The sequence below is a fragment of the Corvus kubaryi genome, unplaced genomic scaffold, assembly GCF_017639235.1.
Source record: "Corvus kubaryi isolate FWS band 111438036 unplaced genomic scaffold, C.kubaryi_AGA036_p1.0 68, whole genome shotgun sequence".
Taxonomy (NCBI): Eukaryota; Metazoa; Chordata; class Aves; order Passeriformes; family Corvidae; genus Corvus; species Corvus kubaryi.
This window is the reverse complement of record NW_024582056.1, coordinates 12,861,651-12,885,858: the sequence shown is the minus strand read 5'-3', so window position 1 is coordinate 12,885,858 and position 24,208 is coordinate 12,861,651. Positions and strand designations below refer to the sequence as shown.

The 24,208-nt window shown below is 41.3% G+C and overlaps 1 protein-coding gene across 2 annotated transcripts in view; it reads left to right on the top strand.

The window, feature by feature from the left end:
• The window catches only part of LOC121674390 (protein cordon-bleu-like), a 115,946-nt gene that overhangs the window by 2,321 nt on the left and 89,417 nt on the right, over positions 1 to 24,208 (top strand). For both annotated transcript variants that reach the window (XM_042048707.1, XM_042048708.1), the window contains exon 2: positions 235 to 297. In XM_042048707.1, the coding sequence (XP_041904641.1) occupies positions 235 to 297 (63 nt within the window). The remainder of the gene's footprint in view (positions 1 to 234; positions 298 to 24,208) is intronic.

The following is a 24,208-nucleotide window of genomic DNA, read 5'->3' as shown; positions in this document are numbered from 1 at the left end:
AAGGCGGGTGGGGGCCGCCTCGGCAACACATCCCCGCCCGCGGCCGGGCTGGGCAGCCGGGGGCGGCGGCGGCACGGGCAGTGCCGCCCGGTGGCGGGGCGGGGAGCGGGGGAGGTGGGGGCGAGGGCGGCTCTCACTCCTGTACTCTTGTCTCTTCCCTCCCTCTCGGTACCCCCGCCTCCGACCTTCGCCGCTGCTGGGATCGCGTCTTGCACTGGCCCGTCCTCTGAGAAGTGCCGAGGGGGGCCCGGCCATGGAGACCCTCGTGCGCCCCGGGGCCAGCAAGCCCCCCACCGGGTAAGCTCCCGCCGGGACCCGGGCCGGACGGGCCGCCGCTCCCCTCCACGGGCGGGAGTGGCTCCGGACGGCGACAGCGGCCGTGCTGGTCGGCGGGCCGCGGTGCCTTCCCTCCGTCCCGCCTGTGTCGCTTCCCTCCGGGGCGCCGAGCTCGGAGCGGCGCGCAGGTGTCGCCGCCCGGCCCGCTCGGAGCACAGCCCGGGGACGGAGGGGGCACGGCGGGGAGCAGGGGGCGGCTGGGCGGTGAGCTCGGGTGCAGAAAGGTCAGGAGCGGGAGAAAGTGCCTGTTTCGCCTTTGCCCTGCGGGAGGGGCGCCTCGGCCCGTCTGCCGGCGCTGCCCCTCCGGCTGCGAGGCCGGAGAGCCGGTTCGGGGCTTGTTCCCTTCGGGAGGTGATTCGGGGCGGCCCTGCAGGACGAAGGGCAGCCGCTGCTTGCAGCTGCCGACCCGGGCCACCGGGTCTGGAAGGGACGCTGGCGGGGAGGGAGCCGGGGCCGCGGCGGGGCTCGGGGCGGACCCGTCCGGCCGAGGGTCCGGGGAGCCCCCGCGGCCGCAGAGGTTCTCGCCCATACGCCCGTCTGCTCGAGCGCCAGGACGCAGCTGCCAAAAGCCTTTGAAAGGTTTATTCAGCCGTCTCAGCCCCAGCGCACTGCCGCGGCCGAGGAAGGAAGAGCGCTGCCAACCGCGAATTAAAAGTGCCCAAAATTGTCCGAGGTTGGTGGGAGACCGCGGTGACTACTCCCAGTGCCTCCTGCCTTTGGTGACAGGCACCGCTCTCGCAGCACTATTGCTAAGTAGCGGTCAGCCCGAGTGCAAACCGCGGGAGGGTTTGGGGTTTTTCACGGGAAGAGACGAGTAGAAGATATGCCAACAGTGGAATTTATTAGTCCATTAATTAAACGACGAGAACAGCACCACGATGAGGTCCTAAGTGATCTCTTTTGTCAGAGCAAAAGCTGGGCAAGTTTTAAGAGCTGTGCTGTCTGCTCGCTGCAATTTACTGCTCTATTTCACACTGTCTGGACAGACTGAAAGAGACTGTGATTGCTTCAGCAGCTTTTTTATTTTTAGTTCTAATGTTTATGTCATAAATTTATTTTCAACAAAGTAGGAAACAGCTCTAAAGTACATGCTAGTGGGCTACAGTAGTTCTGCTCAGTTTCGTTTCCTTAGTTTGTGATTAATAGGGAACGTTGTAGTGCCTAACACAGAAAGTAGTACAGGGAGCAATGAGTGAAGAAAAGATGCCACTGCTAGTGCTGTCATGATGAAACAGTGTGTGCCATGTTTTTTTTAACTTGCAGAGTATGATATAGCTTGGTGCTCTTTTTGTAAATAAAATGCTTAATTCCAGCTGAAAATGAGGCTGTTTGATCGTGACCTTTTAGGCTAACCTTCCAGGAAAAGTGGTAGATGTAAGGTGCCTCCCCTCTCTGTATTTAGTTGATGTAACAGCACAGCTGCTTTCTAAAATTCTGATGAAGGGGAGATTTATGGTGCCAATTTACATGTGTGCTTTGAAGAGTAATTCAGATGCAGTGCTGATTAAAAATTTGTCTCGAGTGCTAGGTTTCCAAGCATTCATTAAAAAAAATTAATTTGTAATGAGAACACATGTCATTGGTGCATCTCAGAGATGACCGGTGGGGTCTGGGGGCATTTCTGAACAAAACTTCTGAATCTTTTGTAACCAGTTTCATCTGAGTAAACTTGTCCACAGCCAGACTCGGATATCACATATATGAACGGAAGTTACAGTAACTGCATTAACTTCAGTCATATTGCTGCGGACACAGCTCAAGGAGATGAGTCCAATCATAGGGTGCAGATGCACTGGTGATATTGTAGAACAAAGTGTGTGGGTGCTAATCCGCTCATGTGGAAGCTGATGGCCACACTGTCGTGTGCACCAAGGGGTGACTGGCTGTTTCATCTGAGCTCATTTTAGCTGTGAATTACTTCATGTTGCCTTTTTTTGCAAGTCAGACCTTCCCAGCCTGGATGTGTCTGTGCCATTAGCAGGGGACTTCGCTGGATGGTTCATAATTCCCTGAGTTGCTATCATCCATATTAGACACCGGTGGATGTTTGGTCCCTAATCAGATTTTACTCACTCAGTGATGAAATCTGCTAGAGTCAGGAAAGTGCAGCAAGAGCACAGCTTTGTTTGTCCTTTTGGTTTCCATGTGAATCCAGACATGAGCTGCATCTATGGAGCGTGACTGGGGACCTCTGGCTGTTAAGGCAGTTGTGACAGAAATACCTTCCTTTCATGGCAGAAGACGTGCTATACACGTTTCCAGCTTACTGATTGGCTTATCTTGAAGTTATGAAAGGGAGGTTAAAATGACCATAACTTCACAATTTTAAACAAAATTTAGGCAGAGCTGCTTTGTCTCTATGTAAATCATTAACAGGAACATTATGACCTTCCCTTGTTAAACAGTGAACAAATTTAATGTGTCACTTGATGCAGGGTAGAGCAGCTCTGCTGTGTGCTTACACAGATAAATTGACTATATGTGTTCCATGGCACAGTTCCTTGAAAATTACGCATTTAAAAGTAGGATACTGCTGTGGGTTTTTTTGTTTTAAATGGCAAAGGAAAAACTGCAGTTTGTGCTGGTATTGCAAGGGTTTTCCCATTTTTCAGTTTAAAAAATAATTGTAGACTTCAGAACCAATAATTTTATTATTACTGATTGTTAGGTATGAGTTTTTTAAAAGCTTTACCAAGTTCATAATCCTTTATTTAATGAACATTTGTTTTAGTTTACAGAAGTGAACTTAAGACAATCAGTAGCAGCAGAAACTAGGATTTACTCTCTGATTATGCAATGGATACTAAAAGGCAGAAATACACTTTTTAAGTATCAAGTATCTTTTTGTCTGTATCTGCTCTTATTTCATTAGGGAGAGCAGAGAGAAGCTTCTCTGGGTGTCCGGTTGGTTTCTTTTTTGACCACAATATGGCATAACAGACATACACTGGTCATAAGCGGCACTGCAGGCTGGGCTCAAGCCTAAAGTGAGAACTTGCAGGATCAATTCTGTCTTCTCTGTTAGGAACCTTGCAAAGAGCAGCGCATCTTCCCTGGCCGCTGAAGGCATCTCCATCTCCCACACAAGCCAGCAGTTTATGGGTCTATCTCCGTGCCTGTGTCTGAGCACAGAAAAGCTGCCTCTGGAGCCTGGCAAATGTGGGGAAAGCCTCTATGTTAAACTGGACGTATGAGTGCTTTCTTTTAGTAGGACCTTTATTTTCTGTGCTTCAGCCTCCTTCCCTATCTCACAGGGACTTACAGTACTAACAAATACAGGCATATCTTAGCACACCTGCTTTGGAGTGACTTGCCTGCTGGATTGAAGTGTCCCTTCAGATAAAGGATGTGAAACATCTGTAATGCTTACATGCAGAACCTGGGAGAGCAAACCCCCAGCTACAGAGAAAGTTGCACATCTCAGCTTGTTGAAACCCTTTCTTACTATTCTATGACTACTACACATAGTTAAGCAGGTTACTTTGTGAAACTGCATAAACAGCTTTAAGAAAGATATTATTATTGTGTTTAGGGTTTTAGTTTCTTGTCTAGAAAAGCCTGGAGAGCACTGTTGTGTACAGAACACCTATTAGTCTGTGTAATACTAGTTACATCATATTCTAGCTCACCTCCAGGTGTTGCAAGATTTAGGGTAAAAAGAAACAACAGAGTAATTAGTTTTTGATTGTAGAACTGAGAAATTTGTATGTTTTCTTGTTTTGTATTTATATGAGATTTCTGTGTAATGTGCAGAGTACTGGATGGCAAAGGGCAATGACTGCAAGTAGAAATGTAGAGTAGCAGTGTGGTAAAATCACAGAGTGGTTTGGATTGAAAGGGCCCTTAAAGATAGCTCTTCTGCCGTAGGCAGGGACACCTTCCACTAGACCAGGTTGCCCATCCAGTCTGATCTTGAACACTGGCAGGGATGGGGTATGCCCAGCTTCTCTGGGCAACTTGTTCCACTGTCTCATCACCCTCATGGTAAAAAGTTTCTTCCTAATACCTCATCTAAACCTACCCTCGTTAAGCTTAAAGCCATTCTCCCATGTTCTATCCCTGCATGGTAGCAACTTTCAAGATTGCTGCCTTGACCAGTTGCAAGACTGACACTTTTGCTTTTGGGTTTGGCCTTCACATTGTGTCCCTATTTGTATCTGCACCACTCCTGCACAGTTCCATCGACACTTCTTATGTGTCTACCTGAGACAGGGAGCTTCCCTGTGATGCATTTTTCTGGCACCACAGTCAACATTAACCCTACCTTCCTCCCAGTCTGGGTCCAAAGTATTTCTTTCTGTGTCAGTGGAGGTACATCACATTAAATAAAACCCTGGTAGTAATGACTGAAGAATTGCACTTGCTATTGCATAGAATGAAACAGGGCAATTTTTTCTGTGTTTTGCACCTCCATATGAATGTAACTGTTGAGCTAATATACTGTAACATTTGTATTTTCAGTCATGACTAGTATCTCAGGATTGCTGAAGATAAGGATACTAATTGTAAGAGTAAGCCAAATGGCGAGATAAATGCAATGCAATCCAGCCCTGACAGCTGTTCTTTATGAAGTCCAGGTTCTGATTTCTCATATCTTACTTTTCCTTTTCTTTTCACCTTTTCCTTTCTTTCAGAAATCTGCCAGAGTAGAGAATGAAGGTGTTATAAAATCTCTTTCATTTCTGGACTGTGTAGAATATTCAGGATTTTGTTTTGACTTTCCCCATCTCCCAGCTGTCTCTCATTATATTCTTCCTATGGAATCTTTTATATTTTTTCATCTTGCTATTTTATGCCACTCCTGCCACCATTACATGAAATTGAACCTTCTGTTTTTTACTGTCACCTGTCTCAGTTGTTGTTCATGTTCTTTCCCTTGTAATTTCAGGTTCATTTTTCTTCAGGTTTTGCTCCTGTAAATTTACATCTTGGTCAAATTGCTAGTCTTCATGGAATCACTTCACTGCTCTACAGGAGGTAGCACTACATTTTGATAGGACAGATTTTACTTCCCAGGCCATCTGGGCTGGCTACACCAGTAACAGTCAATTTCAGGAGACTGCACTAGAGAAGGGGGTGTTAATTACAGTTTCAAGTGTTCTCATGGGTACACTTTTAGATGACGTTGACCCTTAAAGAAAAACAACTTCCTAAATATTTATATTGAAGTCAGTTCAGTAAATACATGGCTGCTTTGTGTGTAGTTAATCTTGCTGGAGAAGTGGTATATTTCTTTTTGGCAAGTAATTCAGATCCCAATGCATGCTTATGGCCAGAATGAAAGGAATTTGTTTTCCCTTCAAAGGAATGAGAGTTCTCTTGAATATGTGTATTTATTCTTAATCATCTGTCCTTGTGTAGACTTCTATTGTCACAGACTTGAATTATATTACAAGCATTTATGAAGACTTCCTAACAATATTCATTTGGCTTAAAGAAATACATGTAGAAAACCCCACAATAGCCAAAACTGTGAACACATTTATATGACCAGCTCCAAAAGCAGCCAGGAGGCCTGTGACAGAGTTAGGGAAGTACCTCACTTCTCCTGAATCACAATTCAGTGCCTTAACAAGTATTCCCCTGTGTCTGGGCTTCAGCTACTCTGTTAGCATCAGCAAACACTTGATTTTCTGGCAAGGACTGTGTTCTGTATACTGCAGCTTTTTGTGTTGCTCTGGCATTGTGATTTCCATGAAAATTGACAGTTTTCACACTTTAATGCTGCTTCTGAGAGACTGACAGGCCTTTAGAAATTGTTTTTTCCATAGTGGGTTAAGCCAGTTCCTGCATAAGAAACTGGGAATTGAAAAAGACTTATAATCCGCATTTCCAGCTAAAATTATGATTTAAAGGTCTTTTAAAAATGGCTGCATTTACAGGTAATGGAAATTACAACCCTTATTAATCCTCTTAATATAGAGAGTCTTTCTGGAGCTGTTAGTTGTCCAGTGAGCCAAGCTGCTTATCATTAAATAAATGATGCTGGGAATAGTGTATTGTTGTCATAGCTTCAGCGTGAGAGTGTCAGTGATGAGGCAGGGACATAACCCATGCTAAGGAGCAAGTCACAAAGCTGTGTGGCAGGGCTGTGCTCTGATGGCACTGATGCACAGCATCTCATACCCACTTTAGTCCTCTCATACCAGAAATGATGTATTTTCAGTTTCATTAATCCCTCAGATAACAGGCTGCCTCAGGTGCTGTGCATTTGTGCAGAGGAGTTGTCATAACCAGAGAAATGGGAAAGAAAATGGATTGAGAATGGGTTGTCTGTCTTATGTTCTTTTGTTCTTACTATAGCTTCCAGATTCAGAGTGTCTATGGGACCAAAAATGTAATTTCTTATTCCTGTAAATTCAACCTGATATTTGGATGTTAAGCTGTGTTTTGTGTGTTCCTTGGGATGTGTTGTATGGAAGAGAGTTGTCAGTCTCCTTTATAGTTTCAGAAATGAAATGTGAGTTACAAAACTTTCCCTAGTAGTCAAAAAATGCAACCGGGGTACACATTTTTTTTTGACACGGTGAGCATCCTTAAAGCAGGTAGGAAAGGTGGAAATGAAGTGGTGTAGTCTGGCCTAAGGTACTTGCAGATGTACAGTAGACAGACTGCATTTTCAGGTTTGGTTCTGTGTTCTCCAGTGTCTTGTTTTATTAAAGGTGGTTGACCTGTGCGTAAGTATTTAAGGCTGGTCTGTGAGCTGTCCTGTCTCTTTCTCTCTCAGTGTTGCTGTGTTGTTTGTGAACAGCTCAGTAAGGTGTGATGGAGAGTCCCTCACCTAAGTAATCATCAGCCATGTAATTAGGGAACTCTCCTACAGAGAACTTGCGTTACTTGGCAAAGGAAGGGCTGAGGATTTAACCTGCAGTAGCTTTTACTACACTGTATTGCCGGGACCACCCCACAGCCTGGAGTCCTCCTTTTTCCTTTATGTGAGAAGCCAGACAGATGCAAGCCTCAGTATTCCTGAAGCTGCTGTTTTCCTGTTGGTGTTTCTGTAGCCAGCTCTTAATAGTGACTCAAAGGCTAGAGAAAATAGGATCTTCCTCAGCCATGCTGGTGTTGTGGTGCTAACAGTGAAAACTTCCTTTGTTCAAAAAAATAAACAGGTAACATGCAAAATCATCCCTCTAACATGGAGCTTGAGCAAGAGAATTACATTTTATATTATCAGTGTTCTAAATATAGCCATACTGTAAGGTTCCAACAGCAAGTACCAATCCGAAAGTACTTAATCAGATAAGTGTTATTTAACGTTTTCACCAAGAGTGACTAACAAGCAGTGTGTTTCTCTTTTTGCCATGCCTGCTTTCCTTTCCTGTGTGTTGGGCTTTATTTAAATAAAATGCCTGCTGATCTCATTGACTGTTACTGAGGTGTTACAGTGAAGTAGCGCCAAAACTGTTGGTTTTCAGTAATCAAAGATTAATGACTTTGGATTTTTTTGAAGACCATACAAATAGAGATTTAAAATGGGTAACATTAATGGTTGATGAGATGCTTTCTGAATTTTCAAGCATTGTTCCAATAAACATATTTGTTACCCTTCACAGTCAGATGATATAAAACCTCTTTACATTAGTCCCTTTTGGTAAATATTTCAGTGGGTTAGACTAAAGAGCAATAAAATTCAAGGGCCTGAGTACAAACGCACTCTTGATGATCAGATGTTGCCATCTCCAAAGTCTGACGGTCATTCGTGTTAGTCTGCTGGTCCCCTTTTCTCTGAAAAGGCAGGGTTCTTTTTTTGGGGGGGAGGGGTGGGGGCAGTGGGGCAATGTTTCTTCTTGGTTATTTGTGTTATGTGATGCCAGGACATGGTGTGGTGGTGGTGTGAGCAGGAGTTTGTCCTTTGAGGCTGTGTGGAGATCTCCCTGCTGTAGTATATGTAAATCTGCCAGTTACAGAATCATCTCGATCAAGGCTGACATCTCCAGGGACACAAGAGGAAAGCTTTGTTTTAGATTATCTAGATGACTTTTGTTTTAAAAGCTCATTTCTTCCTTCTTGCCCCGTGCATCCCACAGTTGGCATTCTCCAGTGCTCACCCTGGAGATTTGTTGGGTGCAGCAGTTTTCTGATGTAGGAGAAAATAAACTAGTGAATTCTGCTCAAACCCTTTAAAGCACTCATCTTTTACTTTTGTTGTGTAGAGTTATTTTGTGTTTGATAAAAACTACTTTTTCCCTGCATTAGTAGGTTCCAAAAGATAAATAAAAACTCAAAGTTACCTTACAAAAAAAATATTATTTAATTTTTTTCTTAGTTATGTGCTTAGATGACTTTCCTTTCTGCATTTTTCTTTTTATGTTTGAGGTCAGCATCTTGCATAGGCAGCAAAAATACTGCCTAGGTAAATACATCAAGCATGGCATGTCTGATCTTACTGTGCACAGGACGTGTATTTCCCCTCCTGTTTTTGTCTGAGTTTGCCAGGAGGGGAGTCTCCAAAATCAATAAACAGTTTCAGACAAATTGAAAGAAAAAACGTTTTCTGTGCTTTTCTTCAATATCTGCTCCTGTGGCAGTGCTTTATTTCTAAACGTCTCAGCAATGGTTCAGGATGTTGAGGAGGCAATATCTTGGAGTGAATCCAGATTCCTTCTGTTTCTTTTTGTGGTTGGGAGTTTGGTTTTATTTTTCTGGTTTTTTCTTTTGAATAGCTTCTCATGGTACTTTTGGAACCAAGCCTACAGTTTTATGGAAAATAAATAAATTACTGCTGGGTTCCCTGGGGGTACAGCTCACGTTTCAGTGTCAACACAGCTTTCTCTGCTCTAAGGGGGCTGGTCATGTTTCTTGTGGTCGTTCTGAGGAACGCTTGCTGCTAGTACAGGGCTTTTTTCTTGGGAAGGAGGTCAGCCTTTGGCTTCTGCTGTGATTAAAATCTTAGTACTGTGACACCTCCAGGTGCTCCTAAGATTGACTCTCCCAATTCATTAAATAACAGCTACAGTTAGGTCAGATCACATTGCTAAACTGACGGAGTTGGAATTAACAAAGTTATTTATTTTGGTTGCTTTTAAATACCTGTTGCTTTTCCTCAGCTGAACTGGAGGGTCATGTCACAGCAGCACAGAGCAGCATCACACGCTAAAATGATGTTACATTGTCAGATGTGCATAACCTTGTGCTTTCTGAGACATGTAGTCTTTTTGCTGTCTTGTTTCATGGCTCCTTAAGGTCTGGTTTGCAGCTTAATTCTTTGGGTAGTGACTTGTTCTGCAGGGGACAAACTGGGACCATTGTCTGCTCAGTGAGTCCCCAACCCTTCATTTACCCAGGGAAGCTGCAGATTGTCCAGCACTGGGCTATGTGTCAGAGTAGATTTGCCTGAGCCCAGGGCTGACACACGGATGATAAGGACCAACCAGAGTGTGGCAGGAAATCATTCTCCAACTCCATCATATCTTTTATAAACCAGAAGACATTTTTATTCCTGCTCTTACACTGGCAAGTCAAGGATTGCTATCTTCTGAGCAAGTCTGTTATTCCTAAATAAAATGTGTTACTGCGGAATTGCTTCTTTTTATTAAACCTACTTTTTCTGTTGTGAGACAAACACAGACGTAGCCATGTGTGATGGATAGAGAGTCCAGGATCAAACTTTAAATAAAAAGAAGTCACCTTTTACATGAGTCATTACCTAACAAAATTTTATCTTGAATTCAGAGATTTGTGGATTTTCCAAATTACTGTGCAGGTAGGAGAAGGATAAAAATTTACACTGCAGTTTTAAATAATAAATTTAATTGGCTAATTTTTTCCCTTCACCCCAAGTCTTATCTTAAGATTGTACCAACTTGATAAAACAGTTCAAAAAAGACTACCTAAGCAGAGCCCTAAAACTGCATGTCAATGATTAAAGCCTGTCATGATGACAGTAAAATTGCTTTTCTTCCGAACTTCTAAGCAAATACTGTGACTTGAACTCCTCTTCCAACTTCTACATGGATTTGTAAGAAACAAGAGAATACCTTCCTGAAAGAGCAATTAGTTATTCTGCAACAAGTATTTACCCAGCTTTCAACTTTACAGGTATCAGGAAATACTAATGTTGTACAGAACATTGATTATAGTTGTGGTGTAGAATTCTTTCTGAAGAAGACAAATTGTGACTTTTGGAACTATTTGAGTATCAGTGGTGCAGCTGTTCTTTGATTTCTTTGTTTTTTAGTAGTTCTGTTTCACAAATAATAATGTCTCAGGTGATTTTATCACTTGATGCCAGGATGAAAATACAGGGTCTTCCCTCTCCTGGCTCAGAGGTACTATTTCTTCCTATTTTTTGTAATGTTTACTACCCTCCAGCCCCATATAAAAGAAACCAGGAATTTATTTTTTTTCTTAGAAACACCTTTTTAAAATTTTTTTTACTTTTTAAAAAATTTTATTTTATTTTGTTAAGGCTGTTAGTGTAGTACTGTACAAAATGACTGCTAGGGACTGGGCAGACTCAGTGTCTGTCTGTCCCCATGGTCTGTTGGACTCTGTTGGGACAGAGTTGGAGAGTCTGGTTGTGCTTGCCCGAGAATGAAGATCAGCAAAAGCACTGGCTAATTGTTTAATGCAGTATTGGAAATGGGGCTTTGACCAGCTGCTCTGAAGCAGCATGAATTTATTTGGCCTGTTCACCATGGAGGAGACTGGGCATGGCTACGCTCCCATTGCCTTAATATTCAGGTTTTGAGCTGAAGAGCCCTTTGGGTTTGGTCTTGCTCTGCTTCATTTGCCAGGCTGAGGTGTGCAAATCTCAAGCAGCTTGATTGAAATCTCTGGGTCTGCTCCTGCATCATACAAGTGTGAGAGAGACCAACATGGTCTTCAGCTGGGCAGATCAGGGGCAGATCAGGGGCAGATCAGGGAAATACTTGTGGATACACACTGATCTTGTTGCTGTACAGGGGTTCAGGTTTATGTTTTATATTAAAGGAACAAAAATTTGGTATCTCATTATAAAAGGACAGGGGGTGTTTAGGTAAAGATGGGTGAGTGCAGTCTGTACATTCCCCTATATGATCCTTCTCTGGCTGATTTTCGTTACGTGATGGTAAACTTTAAAGAGCCATCTTTCCACCAGTATTCTACAGCTAAAGGCCTCTTGGACAGTAACAATATATTGTTCCTGCTGGTTAAGCATACGGAGGTCACTTGTTTCTGTTCCCATTTGTTCTTTTTGCAAGACCAGATATTGCTTATATTTTTTTATAAAGCCTATAGCTTGTCTTGCCATTGCACTAGTCTTATTTAAGAGTACTGCTCAAGTATATAGTTGTTTGTTGTTTATTATTGTGTATCCTCAAATTAGCCATAGTTATTTTGGAATGAAATCTCTTTGCATTCAAGTGGTTAAATACCACACTTTCTCCTATTAAACATGAGATCCAGGTCTACTGGAAAATATTTTACACATATAAAACTGCCTGAAGTATAAAACCTGTTTATACAGATACCGTGGATTTCTTGCCATAAAAAGCACCGTAAATTCCCCGTGCTGCTTCATTTTCATAAGGAGTTACTTGAAAAGAAATATTGCTTGCGGTGAGTTGCCAATTATTTGTATACTAATTTGCTACCTGAGAATAATTTCAGATTTTTAAATTCAGTTTGAAGTGATAGAGAGGAAAAAATATCTGAAACTACTTCATACTTTACAGTTTAGCTTAAATTTACCTGGAAAGAAACTGACCATATTGATTTTTTTTTTTTTTTTTAAGGGGATGAGTTTATCTTTTAATAAAAGTGGTGTATCTGTGGAGAGTTTCAAGTCATTTTTTTAAATGTAAATTCCCACTAAGCCTGCAGTACAGATCAACCCTTCAAGTGAATGAGCCAAACAGTTGAATTCTTCTGCTTCTCTTTTAAAGGATACCATTGTTGCGTGTAGGAAAAAAAATAAGTTCAGTGGCATTCAGCTGTACTATAGTGATGCAGTTAAGAGACTAAAAATATTATTGCTTTATCTTCCAGCAATGAGATAGTTTTTCTTACAAAATTCAGGGAATTAAGGGAATTGGAGACTTCGTGTTCCTTTTGTGACTACTGAGGTACCTGTGATTTATTCCATAGTGCTTATCAGGAAAGACCTCAGTTTTTCAGAATTAAGTTATGTGGCTGTAGAGAGGTCCACAGAGGAAGCTGTTTTGGAGGCTTCTTTGCATGAGGTTTGTGATTAGTACATGTACAAGTGCTTGGGAGGGATGTGAGGAAGGACTGGGCTGCAGATGCTCTTGCACAGCTCTAGTCCTTGCATGCAGGTGGTCTGGGTAGCAAGCCTTCTTACCAATGGGTAGCACAAGGGAGAGCAAGCACGTGGCTTACTGCTTGCAGAAGGAAACAGATTTTTCTTTTATCCTGCTGGTTTGTTAGGCTCTCTCAGCATTTAAAAGGAAACGTGTGATTATTTTAGGAATCTTTGAAAATGGCAGCATATCTCTGAATTAATGTGTTTGTATTTCTCACTGAGTTGCAGATGGAAGATTCAAAACTGTAGTTTGGGCAACATATGTTGATTAATACTGGAAATAAATGCTATCCTATGGGACCTTGCTTTTGGAGCCAGCATGTCCACTGGGTCGTACAGCTGTGCCTTTCCTTCCAGAATTGTTCTGCAATCTATTTACTTCGAACAAATGCTGCAGTCATGGATGAATTTATGAGGATAATGATCTGACAGACCATGCAAGCTTATAGATTATAAAATTTCCTGTACACAGGGAAACCAAGTCTTCACCAAGTAAACTCTCTTTATATAGAGGAGTGGTATTGTTGTGTTCCTCAAAATACATGCAGAAGATGAGAGGTGAGGAATATAATTTTTACAGCTGCACAGTAGGGTGCAGGCGTGTTGACCCCTGATGCAGACTCAAAATTGTCCAAAATTCTCTGTTGGCTTGTGTAGCACAGTCAGCCTGTTTCTGTGGTTTGGCAATGTTGCCTGCAGGTTTCACAAGCGGTGGAGTTCGGATCTTCATGGGTTTCTTTTTAAATTGTCGGAAAGTACATGTATGTTCCTGGGAGCTCAGAGTAAATAGATCTCACTTGGAAAAACACTTGGAAAAAATGAAACTGTCCCTTGATAGTGGAGTCTATTCCTCCTGGCCTTTTTCATTAATTCTCTGTAGCAAGTTTCTAATTTTGTGGCATGACAGAAGAGGAGAACTGCGTCCTTGAATTTGTATCTGGAGTAAAGTTATCGTTGCTTGGGGGCTACGTTATACAAGCCCTAGAAGGAGCTGTCTTTGCCATGGCTTGTCATTTGACAGCCGCGTTCTGCTTGGTCTTGTGCTCCTTGGTCCTTTCAGGTCTTGTCTGCAAGCCTGCATCTCTCAGCAGAGCTGAGACTCCCCAGGTAGGCTTCAAGAAGCACTTTGGTTTTCTAATATTGTTCTTACAACGACAGTGGGCCAGAAAGTCACAAACTGAGCAGACCCGGGGAGTATGTGTAAAGACACAGCAGGACGTATGGTAAAAGAAAGTTTTAGAAGTCCACAGCTACATAAATTCCTTTCCTCAAGCCACTTGTCTTTTTTTTGCCCTGACACCTTTCAGTTCTCTCTGCTGTCTTCTTTCACCAAGAATTACTGCGCTGCCAAAAAAAAAAGGGAAAAATGTTATTCATTATTACTATGTATAGGCATAGTAATAATCATAAATTTTTACATGTTTAGATATAAATTTTATAACCAGTGTTTTATAAGAAACAGCTAAACCCCATTGATTTATTATTATAGGTAGGATTTAGGCAGGAATAGAATTACCATTTTTTCTAACTTAATCTAATTCCAGCTAATTTCAAGCTCAGACAATACCAGTGTATTCTGCTATACACCTTTGTAATTACATAAAACGGATAACAAGCTGTATGACCTCTGTATGACAGATCTAAATATTGCCATCAATTCATTTATTATGTCTGAATAGTTCTCCGTGCTTAGAATCAGTCTCTAATTCATAATTACTTTTTACATAAAGAAATGTAATAGAACAGTATGTCAATGAACACTTAAATGAGAGAACTGAGTATGTGATAATGCACTTATTTTTTACAGTGAAAATGTTTTCCTTTTTCAATAGCATTTAATACTTCATTAAATTATTTTTATCACAAAGTGAAATTTGCATGTACATAGTCAAACTGTGACAAAATTTGTATGATTTGACAGATTGAGTAGACGGAGCTCTGTTGGTTTAGTACTTCAGTATATTACCTTTTTCACCCCATCTTAAAACTTCCTCATAATCAAAACAAGTGAATGTTGTGTAACTTTTATGATGTGGTTATATAAGTCAGGAAGTTCAGTTTTAATAATGAAATTAAATATGATATACAAACAGCAGGGAGGGACCTTTTTATCTACAAAACTGACCTAGTCTTGAGTGAAAGTTCAGAATTTTACTGCTGGCAGTTTACTTTCAGCTTTGCCGGAAAATTAATGTTTTAATGACTGAATCCAGTTTTGAAAAAAGTACCCTTGTGAAAATATGGGATTTTTCACTTCATACAACACACATACATGTCATATCTTTCAAGTTTTGGTTTCTTCGTGAAAAAATTCTAGTTTAAATAAACTGCAGCAAGTTGTCTTTTAGGGAAAGAGGAGGTTATATTCTTTTTTTTTTCTTACAGATAACGTTTTAAAGCTTTTTTCCCTCTTCCATATTTTCCTGGAAATGACCAAATCAAAAAGACTTTTGTTTTATGAAACCTGCTTTTGATTAAGTTGATTGGGTTTTATTTACCTACTTAATCTGAACCATGCTTCTTCCTTATCATGTAAAGTCGCTTACTGTTGCTAAATATACCCGTGTATTTTAAAGAAGCAAAGCTGTGCGTGAGTATGACCCATTCAGAGCGGGGTTGTAGGGTAGGGAGGGACCTGATGGTAACCTGAGAGCAAGAGCAGATGCTAAATTAGCAGCTGGATCGTTAGTAACGAGTCCACAAATGTCTGCTGGGAAATGATCTTCTTTGGGCGCATGTAGCGTGGGTGTGTGGGTTATTCAGAGTTTCTAGCATCTAGTTGCTCTTTACCCGTGACTCAAAGGAAAGTCACGGAGCCATGAGGATTTTTATTTGTGAAGCAACTGGCAACTTGTTTTTATTGAAAGTACAGGCTGCATGGATAAATTGTCATTATTGTGCAGCATTTTTTATTAGGAGATGCAATTGGAAAATGATTGGAAGGGCAAGGAGATTGCTGGCAGTATTTAGTTACAGAGTTAAGTGGAAGCCACAAAAGATCTGTGGAAAATCCAAATAACATTATAAGGGCATCATTAGTAATCCCAAGGTTCATTCCATCTTCACCTTTAATATAAATAGATATCAACCATTGACTGTAGTCAGAAGTAGTTGAGATTACAACTGGATGGCACTCTAAATTGTGATGAGGAGCTACCAGATGATCGGGTTTAAGTGGTAGCCAAGCAGGAAAATCCAAATAAAAGATCATGAGGAAACAAGGTAAGTAAGAGAGCTGTAAGAAAAGTGCTGAGGAGTCTGGCTTTATTTCATATTGAAAATCAATGTATTTCTTTATATCTTAAGCTAGTGGTTCTATAAATATGTGCTTTGCAGGTCACCATTTCTCCATATTGAGGAGCATGTTAGGGTTGGTTTTTTTTAAGCTTATCAATTTGGTGAAGATAATTGAATTTTGTAGTATAAACAGATACAAAAATGATACAGACAGATAGAAACATGGTACATGCACACCATGGCCCTAATGTCACCAACAGGTTTTGTGATTTTTTTTTTTTTTTTTTTTTTTTTTTGGTTGTTGTTGTTGTTGTTGATCGGGGGGGAGAAAAGCCCAATTGGGCTTCTTTTTCCCCTTCCCTATTATGGAAGGGAAACAAGCCTTCTAGCTGACTCTGCTTACCAGTGACAGCCTTATTATGGGCACAAAGTGAGTTTGTGGTGTTTTGAGGCGGTGACTATGATCTAACCCTACCCAAAAAAACCAAACAAAAAAAATCCTCAGATGGCCCCCTTCCAGACTCATGTCCGGACGCCCACGCAGCAGTCATTTAACGTACTAAGGTGCTGTATCCTACTCAGCTATTCTCCTCTGGTAATTCCACTCCAGTACCAGGTCTGACTAAAGGTCAGTCAAAAGTTAAGGCTTTGGGGCTGGCAGTGAGGTTTTCAGTTAGGTCTTGGGAAGGGTTGGAAAGACAAGCAGAAGCACCCCACTAGACACAAACTTCTTGGCTATTTCACAGAGGGATGCACAAGACAGGTCTACAGCTCTGACTTTCTTATTTTGGAAAAGGATGAAGAAGAAACATTCAAACAACTGTTTTCATTTGAGACTCCTTTTCTGCTCAACAACCCAGCAAATAGACTAGATCTTTCCTCCTTTTTTTTTTTCTGAAGTGTTAAGCATCCATGTGAAAGACAGGGAACAAGTTACAGTCAGTGGGTTTTTGGGTGAGTATAGAAGTGCCTTCCTCCACCCCCCCAAAAAAGCATAGCCAGTCTTGGATTGTGGAGTGGCTATTATCTAAATATGGAAGAATGTTGATTTCATGTAACTTGTCAGAAAAAGACAGATATATTGCTTGTATTTGCATGTGTATGTCTATACAGACATTATATTATCAAGTTTTAATTAACATCTTAATGCCTTGGTAGAATAGTGCATATGTGTGAAGACCATATAATGTTACGCAGTTCCAAGTACAAGCATGGGGGTGGGTTTATTTTGGGAAGAGAAGAAACAGAGGTTACTCTCTGGTAGGTTTTTTCAGGGCAATTAAGGAGTGTGACTCTTTAGTTGCCTTTTGGCAAGGAATTGCTTTTCCATCTTTGTACATAATGGTAATTTAGCATTAATGGAAAAACAGAGCAGTTTGGTGTAACTCCTCCAGACAATACATCCCATTCTAGTAGGGATTTAAAAATGTTCTGCTGCATAGCTGATGTGTTGGTTGAGACTGCTGTTGTGAAGCAGCTGGGATGGAAAAAGAGGAGAGTTAGGCAATTCTTTGTGATCAGCATGCAAAGAGCAGCTACAGGTTTGGTGTTTGGGTTATTTCTTAATTTTTTAAAAATCTGTTAAGCCATGTAACATATTTTTTGAAGAAATGAGTGTCTCCCCTTTACAGCAGTTTACTGTGAGCCTTTGTCACTAGCAAAGTCACTAGCTTGTCTAACAATTACGTTCTCTTTATAAACAGGACTTAGATATTTGGGACCTATTTGGTCTAGTTCTCCTCAACTTATTGTTTGTACCAGTATGCCTCATTTTCTAGTGCTTCCTGATATCGTGGATAGTGTATGGGAATGACAACATGAATGATCTGCAAAGCTTCAGATCACTCTCATGTAATTTTGTGGTAGAGTCCTGTTCATAGCGTGTATAGGGAAGAAACCAACCATAAACTTCATTCTTTGCTAATTTATGTAATTGTAAATCAGGAGTATTTCAGTCTAAATTGGTGGTTTTTGAGACAAGTAGCCACAAGTAGTAGTTTTTTTATGAGATGTGAACCTTTAATACAGCATTTTAATATAAATTGTATAGTAATTTTTAAAAAGTTGACTAATGCAGAGAAAATGTTTATAATTTATGATAACTGACTATCTGTGGGGATTGTGGGAGCTAGCCTGGAAGGGCTAATGTGTCTGAGGCTTTGGTCTCCAACCCTGAGCTCGCATTGTGTACAAGAGCCAGTGAGGTCAGTTAAGTAGTCTGCAGAACAGACCTTTTACGATCATGTAGGCATGACCTTAAACAGCATTTGGGATTAAACTGTTTACTCATGAGTATGCATATTCTGTCAAATTTTATGTCCTTTGAAACTGTGGTTAAAAGAGACTATTTCTTGGAAGTGGCTGATTGAAGTAAAGTATCTCCATGGATTTCTTTGTAAAGACCTGGAGGCTGCTTTGGTGCAGCATCTTCTGGGAGAGAAGCAGCACAGAAATCATTGCAAATGTGTGGTTTGATGCCTCCTATGTCCTTGTTCTAGTTCACTGCTGCAGAAGCTAAAATACCTCAGGTACAAGTTAGAGAAGCCCCTTGAAAAACTTTATTTGTACATCCAAACTTTATATATATATATCAATCTTCTTTTGTTATTTTTTTCAGCAAACCGTTTGTGTTGGATTTGCAGTGAGAAATATCTTCCCTTAGTGTATGGCCTAACATGTCTATATAAAACTTCTTTGCAGGTCAGAATTACTAGACTCAGAAGTGCAGTCAGTTCATGTCCCTGTGACAGGTAAATTCTGCAAGTGCAGATGTAACTGCAGTTGTCCCAACTGTGTGAGGTCAGGTCCTGCACAGAGAACACCTTCCTGTGTCTGTGTTGCATCTTGCTGGTTGTGGGTAGGGCATGGGTGATGCACACAGTTCTGTAACTGCAAGGCTAAAATAAAATAAAACACTACCTAGCAAAATTCAGTCCAGTCCACCCCTCCTACAAAAAAAAAGGAGAAACAGTTGCTCCTGCATGTCTTTTGGTTTATATATTCCTTTAATTATAGTCTCGCCCTGGACCCTGACCACACAGTAGACATTGGTAACAGATGAGCAAAGCTGATGTTTTTTGACACTGACAGTGGATTTTTCCAACAGATCCAGCTGTTGGGAAATATGGTTTAAACATTCATACAAAATCCTTGTGTTTTTTTAACTCGTGATTGGAGGAATTGAAGACTGAAGTAAAAAAATTGAGCTATCTCTGAGTTTGAGTTCTGTTCGGGTTTTCGTGGCATAGGACAAAGAGCCTTGGTGAGGAGGAAGGATATAACGAAATGCTTGTTAAAAGGTGTTGTAAGTCTTTGGTCTGTAAGGGAGCCCCTGCAGACAGTCCCTCCCTCACGGTGTTTCACTGCGTGTTTTAACACAGATCAACTTCGATGGAGCCTTTCTCCTCCTCCCCCACTCCTGTCAATGCCTTTCATATGCTTTCAAGTCTGCCTTTTCCACTGTGTTTCTCCTGCTGGCTACACCTGCCTCTCAAGCCTCTGTCCGGCTTGTGCCGAGCTGAGTGTCTGTCCGGCTGCACCCTGCCAAGTCACTGCTTTGACTCGGCTGCCTTATAGGAAAGCCCATTGCTGCTGGCTCCAGACCACTTGGGCAGGTTACACGTGTGTCTGTGCTTGGCAGGCAGGTGTAAAAAGAGTCTGATTCTGTGTGCTGGATTATTCTTGGCCAAAGCATTTCAAAGATAACACAGGTGTTCCCACATATAAACCCACTTCAGAGGGGAGGGTATGGGCAGGTTTAAAAGAAACAGGGCACAAGCAAGGCAAATCCTGTGCATTTCTGTGGCATTGGGATCCCATGAAACCTGACCAAAAGAGAAGCATTGATTCAAGCTGAAGTTTGGCTCTGAGAGAGAATTCCTTTTTTCTTTTTTCCTTCTTTTTCTTCTTCTGGAGGGGGGGAAGATAGCAGTAGGGGCATTTTCCTTGCTGACTGCATACAGAGGAGCTGTTGTAATTTAGCTACCAAGACTCACTTGATGATCAGCTGCAAATATAAATCCAAGATGAAGAAAAGCAAAACAGGGCTCTGGTCCCTCTATGGAAATTGTTTCTCCTTCATTGCCCTAGGAGGGTAAATGAAGGAGGCGAGACACTTAGCAGTTTGAATTAGGCTACTGTTTGGAGTGATTTCACACAAAACCCTCCCTAGGTAGATCACTTGGTGTACTAAATCTGAAAATGGAAATACTATTAGAGAGTGAGTGTCATAAATATACAGCTTCATATAGGTTGTTTTAGAAAAGAAAGGTGGCATAACTGTCTGGATTTATATTTGAAGAAACAAGTAGTGATACACCCAAGGTAACAAGAGAAGGAAATCTGTCTTTCTACTTTCTCATTCACAGTTCAGTTGTGATTTTCAGCTTTCAGATTCCTACCTTTTTTTTTGTGCCAGTTTCTGTAGCAGATAGGTGGGTACAGATGCTGACTTGTAGATTTGTGTTGAAATAAAGTGGTGAAGGCATGGAGAGAGGGGTTCAAAAGCAGGCTGCTGCTTGTAACAATGCGTGTGCCTTGTACATCTTAGATCCTTGAAGTATGTGGAATTTTGATTTGACTGGAAAGAATAGTTAAAAGCAGAGACTTTACAGGTGGTGTCACTTGACAGTCTTGATTTGATGAGAAGTGAAAGCAGATGGATAGTTAGCACTAGAGATGGGACACTACCACAAAACACAGAGGAAATTTTTGTCCAGTGTCTCTTGGTGACACTGCTATGAAAAGCTAGGGATTTTATTTTTTGATGTTGAATCTTTTTACGAGACAAATACCACTTCCTTAACTTTTTCAGATATGAGTTGTTTTCACTTCAAAAAAACCAAATACATGTTTTGTGTGTTTAGTAATGTATGATATTGAGTTGTCTGTCCTTAATGCCAAATTTTCATAATGAAATACAGAAGTACAGATTATCTTTGAGATTATGACAGTTGAGGACTATAAACTTTATACAGAAACACAAACTTTGGGAGCATTTCTAAAGTGGCAGTTTTTTCTATTTAGTCTTGAGACCAAACTGGTAATGGGATGGAATGTAGAGCTCATTTCCGGGGATTAAATCAGACTAATAGGAGAAAGGTTACTTTGCCCGCAGCAGAATATCAGTGTCTATTCTGTAGTAAATCTAAAATGATATCATGTATATTAACATACTTCAGTGGGATTCCTTTTTGGCTCTCAGCAATAGCTCATTCATGATGATCTGGGAATCCTACTTTTAGCATATGGTGTCCTTGGGGGCTTGCATGTGCTTCACTTGCTATGTGTTTTCTTTGTGAATTTGCAGTCCAATAGCTGTTACTATGAAAAAGCTGTTGCTGCCTTTTTTTTTTTAATGAATACTGCAACATGCCAACAAGATTCTTTCAAGAACATTGTCTCGTCCTGGACAGATGTCAGATCTCTTCCCTTCTATTAGACAATCTTTCAGCTCCTCTGCTAGTGCAATGTCTAAGTTTTCTTAAATGCAAGATCTAACAGTAGAATGGGAAAGAGCAGTTTGTTTTAGGATATCCCTGAGCGCAGAAAGTACTAATGTGGATGCTTTTTTGCCTCTTCTTTGAAGCTCATATTCAAACTTGAGTATTCTCTTAGTTTTTTGTCACAGTAGCTGGCATCAGATAGATTATGATAAATGATGGAATATGATACTGACTGACTTCAGGTCAACTGTAGGGTATGCCCAGCCACTGCCCTGGAGGGATGTCTGCTGAGATAAGGAGATTGCTAAATCTCCCAGCAGGACTCCTCCTGGGAAGGCAGCTACTCTGCAGTTACATCGAGAAGAAGATCGACCCAGAATCCTCTGGGAGACCCCATGCAGATCCTTTGTAACCCATTGGCCTTTACCCTCTGACACCCACCCCCTGTATCCCTATAAAAGCTAGCCCTCTGCCCCTGCGAGGGGAGAGTGCTCGTCCTTAGCTTCCCCTTCGCTGGAGTACGGACCAGCAATAAAGCTACTTCGTGCGGAACCAGCCACACGAGCCTCTCATCTCTCTCTGGTCTGGTCTGGCCTGGAGGCTGCCCTGCAGAGCTGAGCTGAAATCACGAGCTGACAATCACTAAAGAGCTGACAGCCTCTGCAAGGGCCCTCCTGGCCAGCAGCTGAGGGAAGACACTGGGCCTTGGGAAGGCCATTCCTTTTGGGACCATCTCCCCAGACCGGTCACCTCTTCCTGGGTCAGAGCTACTGACCCCTCACCAGCTGTCGTAGTCAACCACTGGCACTGCCAGGATGTTCTGCTTATCTAGAACAGAACAGAAAAGGAGTTCAGAGTATCTAATCAAGAATTAAACAGAGATGAGTAAATTGATGTGAGCACAAATGTACAGCCACTGCTTTGGGATCTCTGCATCAAACTGTAGAATAAGTATGAATGATGCAATAGTAAGCATTTTTCTGTCAGGAAGTTGAATATGCCTAAGGCATCTGGTTTTAATTCATCAATTTATCATTTTCTGGAACAGGGTGCATAATCCTGCTATAGTGACTATAAAAAAACTGCTTCCACTTTTCTTTCTTGTTCCAAAATGGGGTACTGTAGAATATTTATTGTATATGCAACAAGAGTAGAGAGAGTGGTCTTTTTTTTTCTTTTTTCAGACAATGGCTTACTTGTGATACTGAAGATTAGCTTTCAACAGATTATTAAAAAAAAAAGATACACTGGGTTTCTGGCAGTGCTAGATTTCTCTGCAGACCCTTTTCAGCCCTTTAGACAACCTTTGGATGAGTCTGGGTAGAGTGCCACTGCCATTCTTAAAAAATAATTAAAAACATTAGTGAGTTGTTTTAAACTGAGTGCTGAGTTGCACAATGACAGATTTCTCAGTATTAACTAATGACAATATCTGTAGGTTAGGTTCAGAAAACCTCAACTCTTAATCCCTCTGCATGCACAAAGCAGCAAAAGCTAGTAGTTCACACATCGAATTCTTCCAGCAGCCCTGCTCTTGCTTTTTGGAGGGAGGATGTATTTGCTCCTTGCTCTTCTCAATTGCTAAACAACTTGCCTACCTGTTCTTAATGGTTATGAATTTTGCTGAAAATGTTAAATGTTACTTCTTATTAGGACACAGGTAATTGACAGAAGTAAAGTGTGATGAGAGTGAGTGGTTCACTGGCAATGGATAGTGAGATAGATAACAAATAGTGAGTGAGAAGATAACAAACTTCTGCAGAGGAAGGCGTGTATATCCTCTTCCTTGTTTCCCTGCTGGATTTAGGCTTTTTCATCTTTTATCAGTGTTTTAGCTTTGTAGTACTCTAATTTTTAAGCATACCTTCTTACCAGCAGTTGCCAAGATACGATCGATCTGGCAGGCCACGTGTCTGTATCTTCCTTCTCCTTTTGTTTGTTTCTTTCTTTAATTTTTATTTTCTTTGTTTCTGCAAGTTAATTTTTTTCTTTTTTTTCCAGTTTGTACAGATATGGCTTTCATATTCTTTCCTTTTCTCCTGATGTCTTCCACCATGAAGATGCGATTCATGTGCTATTATTCTGTCCCAGGCTAGTAGATTTTAAAGGGTAACATTGCTGCTGTTGTGTCCTGGATTTACTGTATAATCAGGAAATGATCATGAGAAATCATCTACTTGTTTCCCATTTTCTAAGTTAAAATAGAATGCTATAAATACTCGTAATACATATTTGCTTACGTTCTTTAATTGTAGACAGTTTTAGTTCTGTTGGTGTAATGGTAAGTGGAAACACTTAAAATCTCCATGCCTTGTGCATTGTTTTCCTTCATAAATTTTCTTTAAATATTTTTTAATAGAAAAATATAAAAGCTCTCAATTTCACTGATAGTTTGCCACACAGATGTTGTGCTCAGAAATAAACTTTGGTAATAGGATATGTATGTTAAAGACGTCTCGAGAGCAGGTTATTTCACTGGTTAAGGACGGGTTATCCCGTTAATGTAATGGACAATGCTGATTCACACACCAAGGGAATTAAACATTTATCAGTTTTATGTCTCTAGGGATTGTTACAAAATCAGCCAGACAGTTGTTCCCCTCGGCCCACAGAGTCAGCCCAGATGCCTTTTGTGATTCGATTAAGTTCGTTCTCTAACGATGGCGTAATTAGCGCAGTTTTGCCAGAGGCAAGGGGATTTCTCTTTTGGCTCCTGTATTTGTTTTCCATCGTGAACAATAAGAAGGCAAGCGCTAAAAATAGTGTTTAAAAGCACCATTTAAAAAAGTAGTCGGAGCGTCCCCTCTGACACGCCGGAATAGCGCGGGGCGCGGGCAGCAGCTGCCAGGCTGCTGCAGCTCGGGCTGGGCTCAGGCTGAGGGCAGGGAGGAGGCAGCGGAGCAGCGAGGAAGGCTCCGGCAGCCGCGGGCAGCAGAGGCAGAGG